At 39.9% G+C, this 22,506-nt stretch overlaps 1 protein-coding gene across 2 annotated transcripts in view; it reads left to right on the forward strand.

Moving 5' to 3' along the window:
- LOC132097514 (solute carrier family 12 member 5-like) overlaps positions 1–22,506 on the forward strand; it is a 72,457-nt gene that overhangs the window by 22,598 nt on the left and 27,353 nt on the right. For both annotated transcript variants that reach the window (XM_059503270.1, XM_059503271.1), the window contains exons 2-6: positions 9,005–9,105; positions 9,194–9,325; positions 9,535–9,681; positions 16,052–16,106; positions 16,414–16,544. In XM_059503270.1, coding sequence (XP_059359253.1) covers positions 9,005–9,105; positions 9,194–9,325; positions 9,535–9,681; positions 16,052–16,106; positions 16,414–16,544 — 566 coding nt within the window. The remainder of the gene's footprint in view (positions 1–9,004; positions 9,106–9,193; positions 9,326–9,534; positions 9,682–16,051; positions 16,107–16,413; positions 16,545–22,506) is intronic.

Consider the following 22,506-nt stretch of genomic DNA (forward strand, 5'->3'; position numbering starts at 1 on the left):
ATGATATAAACACAGAATTCTGAGATATAAACAAATATGAGTTCTATTTTAATACATTTTCAAATGTATTACTGTTAAGGCACAGCTGAATTTTCGCTTGGTCCTTCTGAAATCATTCTAATATGCTGATTTGCTGATCAAGATTACAATTGTCAAAACTATAGTATATTTTTTAGCCAATTGTGCAGCCTTCATAAAATTGGTAAATTGGTTTCAATAAATAAATAAATAAATAAATTCCCCCCTGATTCCCCCAGATTTTCCCATAATTTTTGTTTTATTGGTGACATGGTCTGCCACCTGACAATGTTTAAGAACTTCCACGATAGTCAAATGTATTACTATGCAAGACTAGTCAGCCTTTGGCTCTAAAACACTCATTTAGATCCACCTCAAGACATTCACGGCACATACAGACGAGCTTATGATACTGCTGGTCTGCTCACCCTGGAGGGCTTCTCAATCAAATCTCCATCATAAGTCCAATTCTGTGCTCGTGAATTCAGACAGTTTGTATGTTTTGCCCACACTGAAGCCTTCCAACATCAAGTCTGTGTGGATCAAGCCAGTTGGCATAGTGTTATTTTCTTTGTCACCAACTACACATTGACAGCTCCATGAATCAGCACTTTTGGCTTGAGGATAAATGCTTATATATTCAGTCCAACAACTGAGAGAAAAAGCATTTGAAAGATACACACCAAAACAGACCTGTTAGATATGTCATTTTCCCAAGTCTAGGTTTATTTCTACTGCATTAAATACACTCGAGAACTGTGAAAGAAAGTTGACATGCCTAAAGCTTTTCTCTTATAATGTCTCTATTTCTCCACATTTATTACTTCTTGTCAGTTTTCTCTAAAACAAAGCCTCTCATTGCAGCTTATTAGCAGACATCTGATTCTATATTTAATATTTCAGGTCTTTAACTGTCTTTTATCATCAAAGCTCTTGAATCCAAGGATCTGCAGTTATTTAATTAACAGTAATATCTTTTGTACAATCGCTGGTTTCTTTTCTACATTACTCTAGACTTAATGGATGTGACCTAATATCATGGTGAAAAGGGGTATACGTAACAAACAGGAAATCTGGGTCTTAATCCTGTTTGGGTTATTTTCTTTGACTCTGCCTGTTCCAGGATAGACCGTGATGCTGTTACTGTGTTCTGCCCCCACTTTCTCTCTAGATCTGATAAAACGTGTGCTGGAACAACTCATTCCTATAGCTCAACTAGTAGAATTTGGTGTTGATAAGGACAAGGCCATAGGTTCGATTCCCAGGGAACACAATGGCTTATGAAATCATGAATGAAGTTCTTACAATACACACTTAATTCATTGGTCAATTCACCTTTTGGTGCTTAATCCGGTTCTTTACACAAGAAGAACATGAATCTCCATAAACTGGATGAGCCGAACCTAATCAACAAGCCTAAAGCACAAATAATCATCACTTATAGTGGACATGGCAACCCTTTGAGAGCACACATTTATGTTTGCAGACTTCTAAACATAAACAAAACATAGCAGCTCTTTTGGTGATTTATTTAAGATAGCCGAACATAATGAGTCTTTGGTAGCTGTAATATTACTTTGGTCAAAAATAGTGAATACCAAACATGAGACAGAAAACGTTACAATGGTATCAGTCATGACAGTTTTGAGAGTGAGTTTGGTTTTGTACACACACAGATGATTATTCAGCAGAATCACTCTTGTATTTAAAGGGATAGTTCACCCAAAAAAATGACAATTCTGTCATTAATTGCTCACCCTCATGTCGTTCCAAACCCAGAAGACCTAAATTCATTTTCTGAACTAAAATTAAGATATTTTTGATGAAATCTGAGAGCTTTCTGACCCTGCACAGAGAGCAACACAACTACCATGTTCAAGGTCTTGAAAGGTAGTAAGGACATCATTAAAATAGTCCATGTGACATCAGGGGTTCAAGACGAGCAAAGGTCTTAAGGGTTTGGAACAACATGAGGGTGAGTAATTAATGACTATTCCTTTGACTAACTATTCCTTTAAATGCGGTTGTCACTCCTGAAATTTTACAGTGTGTATGTGGCCAAATACTCTATCTAAGATAATTTGATTCTCAGATCAGAAATGGCTATCACACCCTTGATGATGCATCATAGTAGAGAACGCTTGTCAAAACAACGATTTAAAGAAATTTTGATGCTAATACCTCTGACACCCATCCTGTATAATCACTGATGTGTTGACTGGCTCTTAAAAATAAAGCTTCTTTATTGGCATTTGTGGTTCCATTAAACATTTTTAACATTTATAGAACATTTCCATTGCACAAAATGTTTCTGAAAGGTTCGTTGGGGAACCAAATATATTTCTTCCATGGTATCACTGCGAAAACCCTTTTTGGAACCTTTAATTTTAAAGATTGTGGAGGATCATTTGTGAGAAGCATTAAATTCTGGGTTATCAGGGCAAGCAGTAATTGCAAGCAGGCTCTCTGTGTATATACTGGATAAAGGCCTTTTTCCTGAGGGAAAGCTATGTTGCCATCATGATTAAAAAGGGATATCATTTAACGCTACTAGTGTAAAATAAGGAGAGAGTAGAGTGGAGTGCTGTTTATGAAACAAAATAAATAGTTTTCTGAAACACAATCCCTCTTTCAGTAAACAAAGTTCATCTTTGGCCATGACCCAGAAGTGATGCAATTTAATTGATCTCTTCGTAAGAGACCGGATAAGATTGGTATTATGAAAAATAGAGGATGTATAAAAAGGCAGCAATGAAAAGAACCTCTAGTGAGTGGAGGTTGTTTTTTTGTTTGTTTTTTTTAATACTGAAAATGGTAAGATTTATCTTGTAAATTTGGATAATATTTTATTATTTACATCTTTCTGTATTCAGAAACATGTACATTCTCCTCTTGCTGAACCTATCTAACATAACTATTTTATTTTCTATTTTTCTTTTCAGTTTAGTTCAGTTTTCATCAGTATAGTAACAAGTTATTATGGTGTTTTCCCTAGTAAAAAATATTTAAAATACATTTATTTCATACTAAGTATAGTTCAAATCTATTGATATATTTATTGACATATCACTCAAGACTTTCTGATGTAAAAAATATAATTAAACATTATTTTGAGTGCTGCTTGTGCACAATGCACATTTCTTAAAATCAAGCCTAAAATGTGTTTTAATGTCACCATTGATGAGGATTGTTTGATTTTGAATAATATTGATCTATAAATGAAAGATATCTGAAGTATACTTGCAATAGTTCTACATTAGCACAATCAAAAATGCTTCAGTATATCTTTATTTGGACCTAAGATTTTCTTTAGTACAATTAAAGTGCATAAAGAACAGAATTAGTTGTTCCAAATTAATAGAGTTTAGCATCATAAGTCAATGATCAATTAAAATCAATCAAGCAAGTAAAAGACATCTTTTCTATGAGGGAACCAAGCAATAACAAGAAGATCCAACAAATTAGGACTTTTGGATGCAGCATCTCTAATGCAAACTGACCATTTAGCAAGTGCCTTTTTACCACCAACAGTACAAGACGTGTTCTGTGAGTCATACAGTGAGACCGAGGTGCTTTAGCGAGGACTGTGTTGTTTTCCTAAACAACAAAACATGAATCACTGAAGATCTGAAGGACCTGCTGAGCCAATAGAAGGATGGTATGTAGAAAAAAGGAGGAGGCAAAGAGGATAAAGGAAGACATGAAAATGATACTTGAGATAGGGGAGAAATGATAACAGCACACTCATGATTGCAAACGTAGTCAGAACAGCATGAAGGTGGTGTGAAGTGGGATGAAAACCATCACCGACTGCAAACTGGCCAGTAGTCATGCATTAAAGCAAAGATTGTTTTCGTCAAATTTGGTTTTCAGTTGCCCACCATAACCCTTTCATGCAGCGAGGACACTGAAGCCTCCATCCCACTCCCTCAGTCTCAGCCTGGCTATCTCTGCTGATCAGTTGTGAAGGGAATTGAGGAAGCCCCATAAAGCGGCACAGCCTGATGTAATCAGCCTCAGGGAGCTCGAGACACAAGCTAACCATTTCTGCAGGCTTCTCAAACACCTGCTCTCTCCTTCAGTTAGATAAAGATGCTTCAATTCAGGAGCTGACAAAGATGACATTCAGCTTTAGGGAATATATAGTCTCTCAGATCATGAAGTCCTTTAAGGGGCTGGACCCGAAATGGCTTTGATCCCTGGTCGTCTAAACTGGATTCATTGTATCTTGACAGTCTGATCTTTATGCTCCAGATAGGCCCTGTTCTTGTCCACTTTTTGCCCACTTCTAGGCTTTGGGTTTGTGAAAAATTCTAAACATTCTCCACATTTTGGGTATTTCCCTTTCTGATAAAAACAAAAATAAAAAATGTACTGAATATTTTTCTTAAAGACTGCATTATAATATTACACTTTTATGATGTTTCTTACACTTAAGTACACTTTTAAAAATTAGGTTTTGTAATAATGTCAAATTAAAAGCTTTACTTAGAAGCACATTCTATTTTGATATGTTGTTTAACCTACTAAATTACATGTAAAGTAGTTGATTATAAATTAACAAAAGTGTGTGATTCAATATTACATTTAAATATATTATATTTGAAATGAAGCATCTTTATCATAACAAATGGGCAATTACAATCATATTTACATGCATGACAAATAAGTTTCAATAGAAATGACATTCATGAATATGAGTATTTTGAAATTACGTTAAGTCCTACTTAAGTGGGTCAAAAAGCAATATAAATTTAAACTGCAAACATTTTCATTTAATTGCAAAAAAAAAAAGTGTCTGATAATAAGTATACCCATACAAAATAAGTATATCCACAATAAGTGCTTCTTCTTTGTCATAAGAGTCAACACATGGATCCACATACCATAAATATTTAGAGTTATGAAGTACTGAATGTGCTATGAAGTACTAAATACTAAATGTGACCATACAAATGCAAGAGAAAGAAAAAGGGAACAACATTAAAATTTAAAAAGCAGATTAGTTTGACGTTATGGGCTGAAATGTGATTTTAAAAGCAGATTTTAAAACTGTGGATTATAGAAAGGCAAAGGTACTTAGAGGGAACGAGTGCAGTGCTGTCTTAATTTCACTGAACATTCCCATATTAACAGATGTATCTGAGCAACATGACTGTTCATTTGTAGTTTTTGTATTTTCACTTTTTATAGTACACTGGGGCTTTGACTGTTTTAAATCAGTTTTATGCTTTCATATTTAATGTGCTGATGTAACAACTATTAACTTTTACTGTTACAATAATCACTCAACAGTGACCATTAGCATTTAAAAAAAAAATGTTTCTGAGCCATATTGTAACAGCATATGAGCTCAATAAAGAGCCAATCCCCCAAATGTGGAAGTCAGACAAAGTAAAATAAAATAGACAGTCTGTTTTGCTAAACATAAGTTAAATTGCTAGCATTGTAAAAAGCAGCAAACAACAACTAGTCAGCATCTAGTTCCTTGTGAAAAATAAGTCTATTGAATGTGCACTTGCAATACTATAAAATCTACTTATAATGTTATATTACTTTTTTAAGTTTACTTTAATGTGTTAAAAAAAAGACATGGATTTGTGCTTACTTTAAGTATACTGTATAATTACTTTTTATTTCATTTATATTATCTGCAAATACAGATTTTAAATATAGTTTTTATAACTTACAAAATTTTATGCTTAAGTGTAACTTTTCACAATACCTGCTAATCTAAACTGCATGAAATAAGAACATGATGCTCATGTTCTGCTTTAGCCTACTCAGCCTACACATTTTGCTCATCACTAATTAGCATTTACTTATTTAGTCTTTGATGGGCTGTATGAAATATGCATAAAGTTCCCATTAATTTCTTCCCTTGATCTTCTGTTGGCTTTGACTGACTCATCATGCTAATCACACATGCTGATGTGAAAGTGATAACTGTTTGATATGAAGAACAGGGAAGTGCTATAAGTATGGACTGATGCACTAATAATTTCATAAAGCTTAGATATTAGCAATATCACTGACATATTAATATTTCTAACTTATCATTTAACTAGTACTTTTACAAATAGGTGACTTATATTACACATAACAGCCTAGAACAACATGGCATAACGGGACAATACTGATAAAAAATGAAATGATGAGTGCTAATCTTCAACTGTTACCCCAGTAGAAGGAGACAAACATCTTTTTGAATGAGTGTTCTGAATAACTGATAATTCTGAATAACACTGATTCATTCAGCTGAATCATTCACTCATTCACTGATTTTGCTATGGATATGTTGGCAAATATTTTTGCTGGTGGAGTAAAAATAGACAAAGTAAGTGGCAATTTTTGGTATAAATTGTAAGTTGTATAATATAAACTTCTTATTTGTTGAACCCATTGTATGAAAGCAGTATCATAATTATGTTTGTTTGAATATCACCGCAGGTGTGATTCAGCTATATTGCTAGTGTGATATTGCTTAAATATAATTTGATCACATACAATATTAGTTTATAGCTTATAACGAATAGAACAGGACAAGAGAGCTGGCGTGTGTGTGTGTGTGTGTGTGTGTGTGTGTGTGTGTGTGTGTGTGTGTGTGTGTGTGTGTGTGTGTGTGTGTGTGTGTGTGTGTGTGTGTGTGCGTGTGTGTGTGTGTGTGTGTGTGTGTGTGTGTGTGTGTGTGTGTGTGTGTGTGTGTACTGTATGTGTATTTTTCTAATAGTGCAAAGACAGTTAAGAAAACTACAAGCATCAGCTACCTGCTCTTGCCTCTGCTTCATTGCAGAACCAGAGTCAGCAGACCCCCTCATCTAGCAAGTTTTGATATCTGTATGAAGCCTTGTAATAAGTCTAGAGATGCTTCTAGAGTCTAGAGTCCCTTCTTGGGTTGTAAAAATAAACCTAATGCTTCAGTTATATATTTCACCACCCAGCATGAAAGATGTCAGAGATTAGGATCTATCTCAATCTGTATACCAATCTTTTTCTCATTATTGCTCATTACATTGTTAGTCTGCTGGGGTTGTGGGATGGTATGTGTCAAGAGAGCCAGAAGTAGGACACATACAGAAGGAACCAAGTGCTAAACCAGGATGATTCATGAGTTTTCAAACTATGTGAGACCAAGGATGCCTAAATAAAATATATATGGCTTTAAATCATTAAAGTACTATCTGAAAATGTCTGAAAATATAAAATTGCTCTACAGCTAATTTTGCATAATGTTCCATGTTCAAACCTTGAAATAAAAACCTAGCTGTCAATAAATAGAAATTAAAGGAAAAATGCATTTATATATGATTTTAGGACAATCTTTTCTTAAAGGATATAGTATAATCATTAGTTAATCTCATGAAATGTAATTAATATGATTCTTAATGATTACATATATAAAGTCATATATAAATAATCATTAAATTATTGTGTACACATCATTATTAAAATACAATTTTAAAAAAATCGCTAAAATTAAGATGGTCATAAACCATCTCAACTTTATTTTTCTTTATTTTAACCGGGCAAGTGAAGAGGCAGGATTCCCTTGGCCATTTAATCAGCATGCTCCCACATATAATTATGTTAGGGAAGGGAGGGAAGGTGACAGCATACTTAAGAAATTGCAGTACGCAGTCGAATTTAGAAATACAAACAATTAAAAACAATGACGTATTTATAGGACACAACAGCGTTGTGCAGAACTGTGAGGTTCATGTTGCACTGCTTCAGATTTAAGCGATCAAAAGTTCCTGTGATAAAGGATGTGCGCCTGAAAGCAGTAGTGTAAAAATAGGCTCAGAAGCGGGTTGTTGCTATGGAAGAGCATGTAGAAATCCTGGAATTCCTCACCCACACACACACTGATACACAGGCAGTGCACCATGTTGATGCGCTGCTGTTTTTCTTTACAGTTGTATTCATCCACCCCTTTCCTGTTCTTTCCTTTTAGATGGACAGGAAAGTGTAACAACTTATAACTGTACTCCACACAGCACTTGTAGTTTGTGTGCGATGTTAAAAGATGATCTGCAAATATTGTAAGACAAAGCTGTCTTGCAAAAACAGAGCATATTGAACCAAACATGCTTTTGTTGTAAATATGATGATACAAAATAATTCTGAAATACATACTAATGTGATAACGTTGATCTTACAAGTAAGCAAATCTGTGGGACCAATATAAAAAAAAGTAAATGGGTTATTGTTTTTATTTGGTGTTGATTTTGATAAATTTAATGCAAAATGTAATTATGTAAAATATAAATATTTTAATACAATTTTAACAGAATTTTAGCCTTTTTTTTTTGGTTATCCAATGTACACTACAGTTCAAAAGTTTGTGTTATATAAGATTTTTTTTTAAAGGTGTGTGTGTGTGTGTGTGTGTGTGTGTGTGTGTCTGTGTGTGTGTGTCTGTGTGTCTGTGTCTGTGTGTGTGTGTGTGTGTGTTCTCTTAGGTTTGCCTATATTATAATTGTGGAATATTATATATTGTGGAATATATAATATTATATATTGTGGAATATTATTACAATTTAAAATAATATTATTACAATTTCATTTTATTTTTGCAAAACTGAATGTTCAGCACCATTACTCCAGTATTTAATGTCACGATTCTTCAGAAATCATTCTAAAATGCTGATATGCTGTTCAAGAAACATTTCTTTTTATTGTCAGTGTTTTTATTTTATTTTATTTTTTTTATACTTTTTTATGATTCTTTGATGAATAGAAAGGTCAAAAGAATCTTTTGTAATTTTATACAAACTGTATCTTTATTGTCGCTTTTGACCAATGGAATGCATCCTTGCTGAATAAAAGTAATAATTTCTTTCTAAATAAAATAATTTCTTTCTGAATAAAAGTAATAATTTCTTTCAAAATAAAGTCTTGCTAACCCAAAACTTACTTCCTTTGTAAATAGATCATAAATAGCTCAGATTCTAATAAACAATGTTCAATTCATGTTTGTTCACAGGAGATGCGACATCCAAGGAAAGCAGCCCCTTTATCAACAGCAGCACCAGTGACGTAGAGAAAAGCCAGCAGTATGATGGGAAAAACATGGCCCTTTTTGAGGTAGTCCAGCTTTGCTAATGATTTGAAACAGTTAGAAATTAATGTGCAGTAAGTTTACACATTTTGTTTGTATGTGTGTGATGTGTAGGAGGAGATGGACACCAGTCCCATGGTATCTTCTCTGCTGAGCAGCCTCGCCAACTACTCCAACCTGACGCAGGGCAGTAAAGAGCACGAGGAGGCAGAAAACAACGAGGAGGCACGCAAGAAAACCGTGCAGGTGACAAGAACTCTTCCTTTATTTCTGCAGACTGCCAAATCACTACTGACCCTTCTTTCATGAACCTCAGTCTTCTGTGTTGACAGATGGTAGCTACTCATTGACTAGGTGGATCTTGATTGACAAGCAGCTAAAATTGCCTTTTAATGATTCTGTATATTGAGCACTATGTTCCATGGTGTCCTGATCATTGATTGGTTAATTAACAGGCTCCACGTATGGGCACTATCATGGGCGTTTACCTGCCGTGTATGCAGAACATCCTGGGGGTGATTCTGTTCCTCAGGATGACCTGGTTGGTGGGCATTGGAGGAGTCTTCGGAACTTTCACCATTGTCTTCATGTGTTGCTCCACGGTCAGTCTTAAGTGCACATACAGTACAGGAGGCATGGGGAGGTTCGGTATGCCAGTGGGTTGGACACACAAGCTCAAACACTCTACAAATAGGCATACTATCCTTCAGATCTGAATGTATTTTACACAGACCGAAAGGTCTATTCAGGCCTAGAAAGCAGAAATCTTTATTACCATTATGCAGCAAGAGCCCCAGAGACTCCATCACCAGAGCTTTGGTTTCCTTTTAGCCCTCTGCTCCTTTAACTGGAGATTGCTTAGAGTTATACAGTCACTTTGTTGTAAGTCATTTTAGTGAGTTGGTTTGTGAGCATGCCAGACAGAGTTTAAGCCAAGAATATAAATGTGACCCTGGACCACAAAACCTTAAGTCGCTGAGGTATATTTGTAGCAATAGCCAAAAATACATTGTATGGGTCAAAATTATAGATTTTTCTTTATGCCAAAAATCATTAGGATATTGAGTAAAGATCATGTTCCATGAAGATATTTTGTAAATTTCCTACCGTAAATATATCAAAACTACATTTTTGATTAGTAACATGCTGTCAGGAATCATACGACAGAATCCAGTAGCGAGTAGTAATAAGGTTTAATGAAACAGTCAGTAGACCAAACAGAATTGCTGGCAGACAACGGGCACCAAGCAGGTCCTAGGAAACACAACAACTGCAGTGTAGACTCCAAGCAGGGCAGACGAGAAATGTGATGTGCTGCGACAATCCTCAAAGATAGGCAGACCACAGTTCAAGCAGACATATAAGCTGGATCTCCGAGCAAACCAAGAGCGGGACCAGAACTGGTCAAAAATGCGGGACAATGCATCAGGTTTGATGTTCTTGGAACCTGGACGATAGGAAATGGAAAAATCTAACCGTCCGAAAAAAAGTGCCCACCGAGCCTTCCTAGAGTTAAGTCGTTTGGCGGATCTGATGTATTCAAGGTTCTTGTGGTCGGTCCAAACAATGAATGGTACCCCCCGAACCCTCCAACCAATGACGCCACTCCTCCAAGGCTAACTTCACTGCCAACAACTCTATTACCAATGTCGTAATTACGTTCAGCGGAAGACAAACGATAAGAATAATAAGCGCACGGATGAACCTTGCCGTCCACAGAGGAGCGCTGGGAGAGAACTGCACCTACCCCCACCTCTGACGCGTCGACCTCCACCACAAACTGACGAGTGGAATCAGGAGCAACAAGAATGGGGGCTGAAACAAAGCATTCTTGAGTTTAGAGAATGCAACATCAGCTGCACTAGACCACCTGAAAGTCATCATGGTGGAGGTCAAGGCTGTCAGAGGCGCGGCTAGTTGGCTATAGTTGCGAATAAAACGCCGGTAAAATTGGCAAAGCCCAGAAACCTCTGCAGGGCCTTGCGGGAATCTGGAGTTGGCCAATTGACCACTGTCTGAATCTTGTCGGGATCCATGCGCACCCCCTCAGACGACACAATATATCCTAAAAAAGGAACAGACTGTGCATGAAAAGCACATTTCTCCGCCTTGACAAAAAGCCCATTCTCCAACAGCCTCTGAAGCACTCGTCTGACTTGCTGAACGTGTTCCTGGAGAGACGAAGAAAAAATCAATTTGTCATCCAGGTAAATTTATGAACTGATCAACCATGTCTCTCAGCACATCGTTAACGAGTGCCAGGAAAACCGCGGGGGAGTTGGAAAGACCGAAAGGCATAACCAAGTATTCAAAGTGCCCCCTGGGGGTATTAAACGTGGTTTTCCACTCATCCCCCTTCCTGATGCAGACCAAATGATAGGCGTTACGTAGATCTAACTTGGTGAACCAAGAAGCACCCTGCAGCCTCTCAAAAGCTGAAGACATCAGCGGCAAAGGATAAGTATTCTTTACCGTGATGCTGTTCAACCATCGGTAATCAATACAAGGACGCAGGGAACCGTCCTTCTTGCCCACAAAGAAGAATCCCGCCCCTGCAGGAGAAGAGGAAGGACAGATGAGTTTGGCTGCCAGAGAATCAGAAATATATTTCTCCATGGCCTCCCTCTCCGGAGTGGAAAGAGATGAGCCCTGCCCTTAGGCGGAGACGTACCTGGCAATAAGTCTATAGCACAGTCATAAGGATGGTGTGGAGGAAGAGAAGCAGCTCGGAACTTACTGAACACTTCCTTCAGGTCGAGGTACTCCCCGGGCACGTTTGACAGATCCGCCTGCTCATCCTGCAACACAGAACAAGACACCGAAGAACACGCAGACACCAAACAAGATGCATGACAGTTCTCACTCCAACACATTACAGAGTTCTGACGCCAGTTTATGTGAGGGTTGTGCAGTGTGAGCCAGGGGTGTCCTAACACCACAGGAGCCAATGCGGAGTCAATGAGAAGAAAGTGAATCTCCTCAACGTGGTTACGCGACGTGATCAGACTCACTGGTCCGGTGGAGTGGGTGACCAATGACAGGAGTTGTCCACCCAGTGCGTTAACTGAGATGGGGTGAGTGACAGGAATTTATAGGTACTCCCAGACGAAGTGCCAGGTCACGGTCCATAAAACTCCCCTCAGCACCGGAGTCCACCAGAGCCTCACATCAATGATAAGAGGAGGCCCACTGCAGTCTTACTGGAAGGAGCGTCGCTTCACGGGAGGATTCATCCCAGGATATGCCACCCGTCAGTAACCTCCGTTCTACTGACGGGTGTTGGCTTTTACCGGGCACTTAGACGCAAGGTGACCCCCGGCTCCGCAGTATAGGCACAGTCCTTGCACTCTTCTGCGCTCCTTCTCCTCCCGGGAGAGACGAGCTCTGCCCATCTGCATGGGTTCCGGATTGAACGAGTCACCAACCGCATCACCTGAAGGAAAGACCGGATGGACCTCCATGTCTGGAACTCGACCTCGCTGCACCAGAAGACTTCGACGTTGTAACCTTGTGTCTACTCTGATAGCTAGATCAATCAACCCATCCAAAGTTGCAGGTAACTCCAGGGTGTATATTTGTCGGCCAACCCATGCAAAAACATGTCCCACTGCGCCTCGCTGTTCCACTTACACTCTGCAGCTAGTGTCCGGAATTCAATGGAATAGTCAGTAACCGATCTGTGGTCCTGACGTAAATCTGCCAACACTCGGGCTGCTTCCCTGCCTGCAACTGCCCAATTAAAAACTTTCTTGAGCTCGGTGCTGAAAGTCTGGAAAGACTCTAAACAGTCATGTCCCTGCTCCCAAACAGTGGTTCCCCACAGCGCCGCTCTTCCAGATAGTAGGGTAATGACAAAAGCCACTTTAGATTCCTCAGTGGGAAATGATGAGCGCTGTAGAGAAAAAAAACAAAGAGCATTTTGTCAAAAATGATCGACATAGATGTGGCTCACCAGCATAGGCAGCAGGAGGAGGCAGACGGGGCTCCGGATTGTAGGCGGGACGATCTGTGGGAGGAACAGCAGGTGGTGGGCACAGTGGGCATGTGGGCAGGCTCAACTCTAAGATGTTGCAACTGCTTGGTTAATTCAGATACCTGTACCACCAAGGCCTGTATTGCTCGACCAGAAGCCATGTTCTGTTCATCTTGTCGATCAAATTGTGCATTATTATTGTGAAGGGCTTCTCTCAGTTCATTTACACTCACTGGATCCATAACGTGGTCAGATCGTTATGTCAGGAATCATACGACAGAATCCAGTAGCAAGTCGTAATAAGGTTTAATGAAACAGTCAGTAGACCAAACAGAATTGCTGGCAGACAACGGGCACCAAGCAGGTCCTAGGAAACACGACAACGAGAAATGTGATGTGCTGCGACGATCCTCAAACATAGGCAGACCACAGTTCAAGCAGACATATAAGCTGGATCTCCGAGCAAACCAAGAGCGGGACCAGAACAGAGATCAGGACAGAGATCAGGACAGAGATCAGGACAGAGATCAGGACAGAGATCAGGACAGAGATCAGGACAGAGATCAGGACAGAGATCAGGACAGAGATCAGGACAGAGACAGCAAACCAAACGATCTGACACTGAACCTGACTGACACAGCCCTACATATAGGGCTAATAAACAAGACACACCTGCGACTGATCTGATTGCTCGTCAGCGCAGCTGGCGCTGATAGACAATCAGATCAGTGCAGTACACACAAAATGAGCAAGCAAACCTGCGAATCGTGACACATGCATTGCTAAGAATTAATTTGGATAAATTTAAAGGTGATTTTATGAGTACTTTGATTTTTTTTGCACCCACAGATTCCAGATATTCAAATAGTTGTATCTTGGCCAAATATTGTCCTAATAAACCATACATCTGTGGAAATCTTAGTTATTCAGCTTTCAGAGGATGTATAAATCTAAATTTTGAAAAATTGAGACTTAAGACTGGTTTTGTGGTCCAGGGTCACATATGTAAATGCTTAAATGAGTTGTTTGATTGCAGAGCTGTGAGTTTAGCACGTCATTCCTGCTTCTGGTGATTCTTGTGACGTGTGTAGGGCCCTATGAAATCCATTTTATTTTTTCCCAGACTGTGATTTTTTTTTTTGTTCTTTTTTTTTTTGAGTCCATTTGAATAAATAGATTAAATTTTAATAATAAAAAAGCACATTTAAATACTGGTAGGATCTGTATATTAAATAATAATAATAATTTAGGGCCCATAAAATCTATTTTAATTTCTCCCAAATTCTGATGTTTTTTTTTTCCAAATTATGCATTTTCAGTTTTATTTTTATTGATTCAACTTTAATGGTTTAATTCAGTTTTAATAATCAAAAAGAATGTCTAATTAATTTAAATAATGCAACTTTAACAACCTAATATTTTTTACAATACTAGAACCCTATGAAATGTTTTCTATTTATTTATTTATTTGAAAATGTGATCTGTTTTTGTCTGTATTGGCAAACAAAGTGCTGTATATCATAGGTGTGATTAGTTAAAACATGGAAGAAAGATTTGTGATATTGTGTGCAAACCTTACAAAATAAAATGTATATAATTTTATTATTGTTATTTTTAGATGTACAGTCTACTTTACAATATAAATATTTTAGTCACAATTTCTTCAAGTTAAACCAAACTTGTATTTGGTTTGTTGTAGTTAAGACCTTTCTGTTTAAGATTCTGTGTGTATCTGATGATACTTTTTATGCTGTTTAAATGACCCTTAGAGCAGCTCTGGAGATGAAGTTCATGTCCTCATATCCTCATGTATCCATATGCCGGTGTATAGTAGACAAAACTGCAGCGTGCTTTCACACAGAGACAAACAGAACATGTTCATATTAAAATAGTCTTTTTGCAGTCTTATTCACATTCACTAGTCCACAAAATGATTTGATTAAATGTGCAGACATATTTTTTTCTCTCTTTTTTTCCATCCAAAATTTGACAAATTCCAAGTTATACTACTTTTTGTCCTTATAAACCATACATCAGTGGAAATCTTAGTCATTCAGCTTTCAGAGGATGTATAAATCTCAATTTTGAAAAATTACGTCTTAATGCTGGTTTTGTGGTCCAGGGTCACAAATGTAAATGCTTAAATGAGGTGTTTGATTGCAGAGCTGTGAGTTTAGCATTACTTATTTCATCAAATTCATCAAAAGTGACAGTAAAGATATTTATAATATTATTAGATTTCTATTGCTGTTTTTTAGAAATAATCCTGATATAAATATAAAAAAGTATCACAGTTTTCGCAAAAATAATTTTTGCGTAGCTAATCAGCTTTTTGAGCATAAGAGACTACTTTTAAAATACATCAAATAAAATATGAAGACATGATAATAAAATGAGTAAAACATTTTTTAAAAAAGACTATTGCCAAACAGGTTTCTGAGACAGTGGTAACGTGCATTGTATGGGCATTGTGTGTAATATATTATGTAATGATTTATTGTGAAAATATTGGCAACGCTTTGGAATAAGGTCTGATTTGTTAAAATTAGTCAATGCATTTTCCTTTAACAATAAGCAGTGCATTTTTTAATACTCTCTGTCAGGGTTAGTTAATAAAATACAGTTGTTTGTTGTTTTTTTCATGTTAATTTACAGTGCATTAAGTAATGTTAACAGATACAACACTGATTTAAAATATATATATTTTTAAATTATAAAATTAACGTAAATACAAAATTTTGTTAATATTAACAAATGAAACCTTGTTGTTAAGTGCCAAAATATTTAATCAATAAACAAAAAAATTACACAATAATGTTACAATATAATTACAGAGTTCATGTTTTTATGCAGTGCCTTCACTTAAAGTTAAAATTATGATCCTCCCATTCCCACCCTAAACCGCACAATGTCTTAATGTACTCAAGGCTTCTTGGGGGCCTCTTGTCTCTGTCACTCACTGTCCCCTCTGTATTGATCTTTATTTACTCTATTTCCAGACTATGCTGACTGCTATCTCAATGAGTGCTATTGCCACCAATGGAGTTGTGCCAGGTGAGCAGTATTTAGCATGTTTGTGTTTGTGTGGAGATGCCCAGAGGACGGCCTGTTGTTCTTCATGGGCAGTTAGCTACAGTGCACAGTACAGCTGCCTACTGTGCTGAGATCAGCTCCGCATTCATAACTGTGTGGATGCATGTCTGTCTCTAGGTTTATTTGAAATAACTGAAACCTGTAGATGTGACTCATGTGTCAACAAAACATTTCAAGAAAAGAAAAATATGATGAAGTGTGACGGTGTGAAGTGCTCTACTATGTGCCACTATATGCCTAATGGTAAATTTGTTTGTGCACCTTACAGCTGGAGGTTCATACTACATGATCTCTCGTTCACTGGGGCCAGAATTTGGAGGGGCTGTTGGTATATGTTTCTATCTAGGCACCACTTTTGCAGGAGCCATGTACATCCTGGGCTGCATCGAAATCCTGCTGGTACATTTACATTTCTTTGTTTGTGTGTGTATATATACTAGATAATGCTAGGAGCTGTACTCTATACAATCTAATATTGATTATAACGCTGGATTATGGTCCCCAGTCATATCAGCATAGAAAATCACAACTTTTAATTTTCTGTCGGTCTTAGTACACGATGTAACTACAGAAGAGTCAAGTTTTAAATAGAAAAATATTGAAACTCTTTGGTTTCTTTAGTCATTTCTGAGCGAGATGCTATTTGTCTAATCAGATTCAATGATCTATGCTAAGCTAAGCTAAAAGTGCTACCACCAGTTCTGGAAATCGGCTGAATGGATTCAAAAATGGTAAAACTCAACTGTTTAACTCTAGGGGAGATGGAAAATTAGCCTATTTAAAAAAAATAATTTCCTTTGACTTTTTGACCAGTTTGTCATTGTAATAAGGTTCACGTTTTCTTCGCGTGTGAAGGAAGGAGACCAGGGTCAGCGTACGGAGGCTCGAGGAAGATTTTATTACTTCAAAAGAAAATAAACCAGAAAACAAAGTCGCGCCACATGCGCATAAACAGAGGTGGAAAGAGTACAAAAATATTCTACTCAAGTAAAAGTACCATTACATTAATGAAATTTTACTTAAGTACAAGTAAAAGTACCAGTCTAAAAATCTACTCAAGTAAAAGTAAAAAGTAGCTCATTTAAAATTTACTCAGAGTAAAAATTACTTAGTTACATTTTAACAGTGGGAGGGAGTCAAAAATGGGACAGGCCAAGGTTGTCAAACTCAGTTCCTGGAGGGCCACAGTCCTGCACAGTTTAGATATAACCCTAATTAAACACACCTGATCCAGCTAATCTAATCATTTAGGTTTATTTGAAAACTACATGATATGTGTGCTGGAGCAGGGTTAGAACTAAACTCTGCAGGGCTACGACCCTCCAGGAACTGAGTTTGACACCCCTGGGATAGGTCTATTAATCTCAAACTACTGTAGTTGTTTTTAATTAAAGGAATCAGTTATTTAGAATAATAATACATTTGGGCTGTTGCCAAGGAAATCAGTATCAACAAACTCATCTTTTAATGCAGAGGAAATGCAGAAGATTCATTGGAAGTGGCATTTAGATGTATCACACTGTGTAGTGCTGGACAAGAATGCATTTAACCTGCAGTTACAAATGCATGAATAATGTTTTGATATACAAGACATAAAATGTTGAATACTTATTTGAAATGATAAGAAATTAATTATTTAAAAAAATCAAAAGATAGCCTACTTTAAATGTGAAATTAAAATGGCCATATGTGTCAGCAAGTCACTGTTTATAAGTGAGTCATTGCGATTGAACCGAATCATTTAAACGTTTGATTCATTCAGAAACGAAACACTGTCACGTTGCTCAGAGACGCAAAACTGTGCTTTGGTGGCTGTGTTTGGAATTATTTTCTGTTGTAGAAATAGAGCTAAAAAGGCAATATGGTGTCTAAAACGCAAGTCTCTTAATTAACTTGTTTACTGAACTGTTATATATATATGTATGTATATATTCATGGAAAAGATGGCATTCTTTGTGTGATTTTGATTTAATATATGAAATTATATAAATATGTGAATTTTCTGCCCCTATATCTTCAATTTTGCGATCATTCTAAATGCATTTTAGGAGACTGAATCACACAGTGAAAGAACGCACTATAAATGCGCGCGCACATCATTAAAACAAAAATAGCACACTCCTCACCACTGTCTTTTTGGCTAATTTGTGCAAAACCTCTTGCTAAAATGTCAAAGCTTCATTTTAACCACCAATGCAACGATGCAATTATTTAGCTTACCTCTACATTCTTGCGAAGGGTTGATGTCTTGTCGAGATTTTATAAGCTGCTAGTTTGGTCTTCCTAGGCAAGTACAGCTTACACTGCATAATAGAGCATACATATGGCCAGGGGTTCACTTAATTTCCTTCGAGTTCAACTTCAGAATATGACGGGGTTTCGTTTTCAGCGGTGTCTGCACCACTAACGCCTGTTTTGTCCGTCTGCATCTTTCTTGTGATTTTAGCGCCAGTTTGGCCTCCTGCTCATTATTTACTGCCGTAGTTTCCAGGGAGCGATTTATTTTTTTTATTTTTATTTTTTTTTACTCAGTAATTAATGTGTTTTAAAATGTAGCGAAGTACAATACTTCAATCAAAATATACTTAAGTAAAAGTAAAATTACAAATTTAAAAAATTACTTTAAAAAGTATTAGTACACAAAAAAGCTACTCAATTACAGTAACGCGAGTAAATGTAATTCGTTACTTTCCACCTCTGCGCATAAACATTCACTCTCGTGCTTCAATGCTGCTGCTGCATCCTTCCCCGAGTCCTCAGGTCCCTCTCTCTCTGCCGATCCTCGGGCGGCTTAAATAGCGCTTCCCCACGCCAATCACTATAACGAGAACCAGGTGTTACTTGTTTCTCACTTGTCTTTACCCCCGCTCGTCTCTACACTCTCTCGCCCGTCGCAGACCTCGCAGAACCACGCCTCCCCTTCCACATACCCCCCCCCCCCCATTCCTGGAGAGGAAGTCAGCCACAGCCATCTGCGCCCCCGGTCTGTGAATCACTTTGAACTTAAACGGCTGCAGAGCCAGATACCAATGAGTGATTCGCTCGTTGGTATCCTTCATGCGGTGGAGCCACTGGAGGGGTGCGTGGTCCGAGCAGAGGGTGAACTCCCGCCCCAGGAGGTAATAGTGAAGGGTGAGAACCTACCACCTGATGGCCAAACACTCCTTCTCTATGGTGCTGTACTTAGTCTCCCTTTTTGAGAGCTTTCGACTAATGTACAGCACCGGATGATCCACCCCCTCCACCTCCTGGGACAGGACCGCGCCCAGCCCCCTGCCCGACGCGTCAGTCTGCAACAAAAAGGGGAGAGAAAAGTTAGGAGAGTGCAGGAGCGGTCCGCCACACAGGGCAGCCTTAACCCGGGTGAAGGCCTGTTGGCACTGCTCCGTCCACTGGACCATATCTGGTACCCCCTTTTTAGTGAGGTCAGTCAGTGGGCTGGTGAGGTCCGAATAGTCAGGGATAAACCTCCTGTAATATCCTGCCAGCCCCAGGAACTGCCTCACCTCCTTTTTGGTCTTGGGCCTGGGGCAGGCTGCAATCGCTGCCGTCTTGTCAATTTGGGGACGCACCTGCCCGTGCCCCAATTAGAAGTCCAGATTCCTTACCTCCACCCGCCCAACTGCGCACTTCTTCGGGTTGGCTGTTAGCCCCGCCCATCTCAGCGCCCCAAGGACGGCCCTCACATGCTCCACATGCCGCTGCCAGTCTCCACTATAGATGATGATATCATCTAGATAGGCCGCGGCATATGCAGCATGGGGTCTTAGCACCCGATCCATGAGATGCTGAAACGTAGACGGGGCCCCAAACAAATCGAACGGAAGCGTCACAAATTTGTGCAATCCAAAGGGCGTGGTGAAGGCTGTTTTTTCTTTGGACATTGGAGATAAGGGGATCTGCCAATATCCCTTTGTTAAGTCCAATGTTGAGTAAAAGCGAGCCGTGCCTAACCGATCGAGCAACTCGTCAATCCGCGGCATTGGATAAGCATAAGCAACTTTGACACTGCGTTCACCCTGCGGTAGTCCACACAAAAGCGCACCGAGCCATCCGTTTTAGGCACCAAAACTATCGGGCTCGCCCAATCACCGTGGGACTCCTCGATTACTCCCATCCCCAGCATAGCTTCTAATTCAGCCTGAAGTACCTTTTTTTGTGTTCAGGTAATCTATACAGCCGGCTGCGAATCACCACGCGAAAACACATCGGCAAATTCGGACTGCAACCACCCGATGTCAGTGAGCTGCGAGGGCGAGAGGTGATCCCCTCCCTGGGGCCAGGGCGAGGGATTTTCCTTTGATAATCGCTTCTGGCCCAAGATCTTCCTCTCCGCTCACTACCGTCGCTAACAGCACTGACGCCTCAGCGCTCCATTTTTTGAGGAGGTTGAGGTGGTAAATTTGCCGTGCGTTGCCTCTATCCGTTCGTACTACTTCATAATTGAGATCTCCTATCCGCTGTGTGACCTCAAAGGGTCCTTGCCACTTCGCTAATAATTTGGAGCTAGAGGTGGGCAGTAACACTTTATCTCCCGCTGCAAATTCTCGTAGCTTAGTTCCCCTGTTATACGACTGGCTCTGTCTGTCCTGGGCCTGAAGCAAATTCTCCATAGAGAGCCGCCCCAGTGTATGGAGTTTTGCCCTCAGGTCCATGACATATTGAATTTCGTTTTTACTCTCTGAGCGTCTGTCCTCCCAAGTTTCTTTCAGGATGTCCAACACCCCCCAGGGCTGGCGTCCGTAAAGAAGCTCGAAGGGGGGAAACCCAGTGGAGGCTTGGGGGACCTCGCGCACAGCAAATAATAGGGGTTCCAGCCATCTGTCCCAATTTTTCGCGTCCTCTTGTACGAATTTACGAATCATCGGTTTCAAGGTGCGATTAAAGCGTTCGACCAGTCCGTCCGTTTGTGGGTGATAGATGCTGGTACGTACCGCTTTAATGCCCAATAATTCATACAATTCGCGTAACGTGCGTGACATAATCGCGGTGCCCTGGTCCGTGAGAATCTCTTTTGGGATTCCCACGTGGGAGATTAAACGAAACAGGGCGTCCGCCACACTCTTTGCCGAGATGTTGCAGAGCGCCACTGCCATGGGATATCGGGTTGCGTAATCGACTATGACTAGCGCAAACCGATGTCCGCGTGCCGATCGCTCTAATGGCCCGATGAGGTCCATACCAATTCGTTCGAAAGGGAACTGCATTAGAGGAAGAGGGTGCAACGGCGCTCTTGGGGTGGCCGGTGGGTTTTCTGCTCGGCTCCGTGGTACTAACAATTGGGTTGTATCCTCCTTTGTTTGAGTGTCTTGGGTCACTCGATACAACCGGTCTTTAATAATGGCAAAATACGGATAAGAGAGCGCACAGTCAGGGTGGAGGACCTGTCCATCGATGGCCCGGACCTGTTCAAACGCATGTTTGAGGATTTCATCCTGGGACTGTTCCAGGGGAAAGTCATCACAACTGGAAAGGTTCAGCCTCACCAAGCCGCTCAGTTCCCCTGGGACCATCCCACTGGGTCCTGGCACAGATTCTCCCACCTGAGCGCTCGCTCCCCTGTCCTGCCGACTCTTATTCCCAGAGGCACCCACTGTTAAACACCCCAGTAATTGTTCAAATCCTGGCCAAATGGTCCCCAAAATTAGCGGGTGCCAGAGGCGCGAACTAACGGCCACCTCTACATAATGCTTTTGACCCCTGAATTTGATAGCTTTGGCCTTTACGGGATATTCCACGATATCCCCGTGCACACACCTCACTTTAACCATGCGGCCCATATCCAATGCCCCCGATTGTTTCAGGCTTTGATGAATGGAGGTCTGGTTACAACCTGAATCCACCAAAGCCCGATTGCTACCCCCCTTTATACTGGTATTTGGTACAACCCGGCTTGATCGGTGGCAGCCTGCGGGTCGTCCGTGATCCGGACCAACGTCCCCACCTCCATCACCGGGCACCGGCTCCGGCCCCGTCCTCCAACGCGGTGCTGCCCTCGGCAGCCCCGCGAACCGGGTCCTGGGGAAAGGAACAGGTTTTGGGGAAGGGGAGGAGAGTGAGGTGGGGAAGAGAGAGAGAGACAGCGACGCCGGCCGGTGGCACTGGACCCACTGGGCAGTCTTCTTCGGCAGGCGGGAGATAAACTGCTCCAGTACCACCTTGTTGACAATGTCCTCGGCGTCACTTCCTCCGGCCAACAGCCATTTGCGGCACGAGTCCCGGAGCTGCTAGGCCAAGACAAAGGGCCGGCCTGCTTCGGTCAGTTCCAGTGACCGGTAGCACTGACAGTGCTGTTCGGCGTTAAGGCCGACCCTCTGGAGTATGGCTCGTCTCAGATCGGCATACACCAGGAGGTTCAGGA

The sequence above is a fragment of the Carassius carassius genome, chromosome 21, assembly GCF_963082965.1.
Source record: "Carassius carassius chromosome 21, fCarCar2.1, whole genome shotgun sequence".
Taxonomy (NCBI): Eukaryota; Metazoa; Chordata; class Actinopteri; order Cypriniformes; family Cyprinidae; genus Carassius; species Carassius carassius.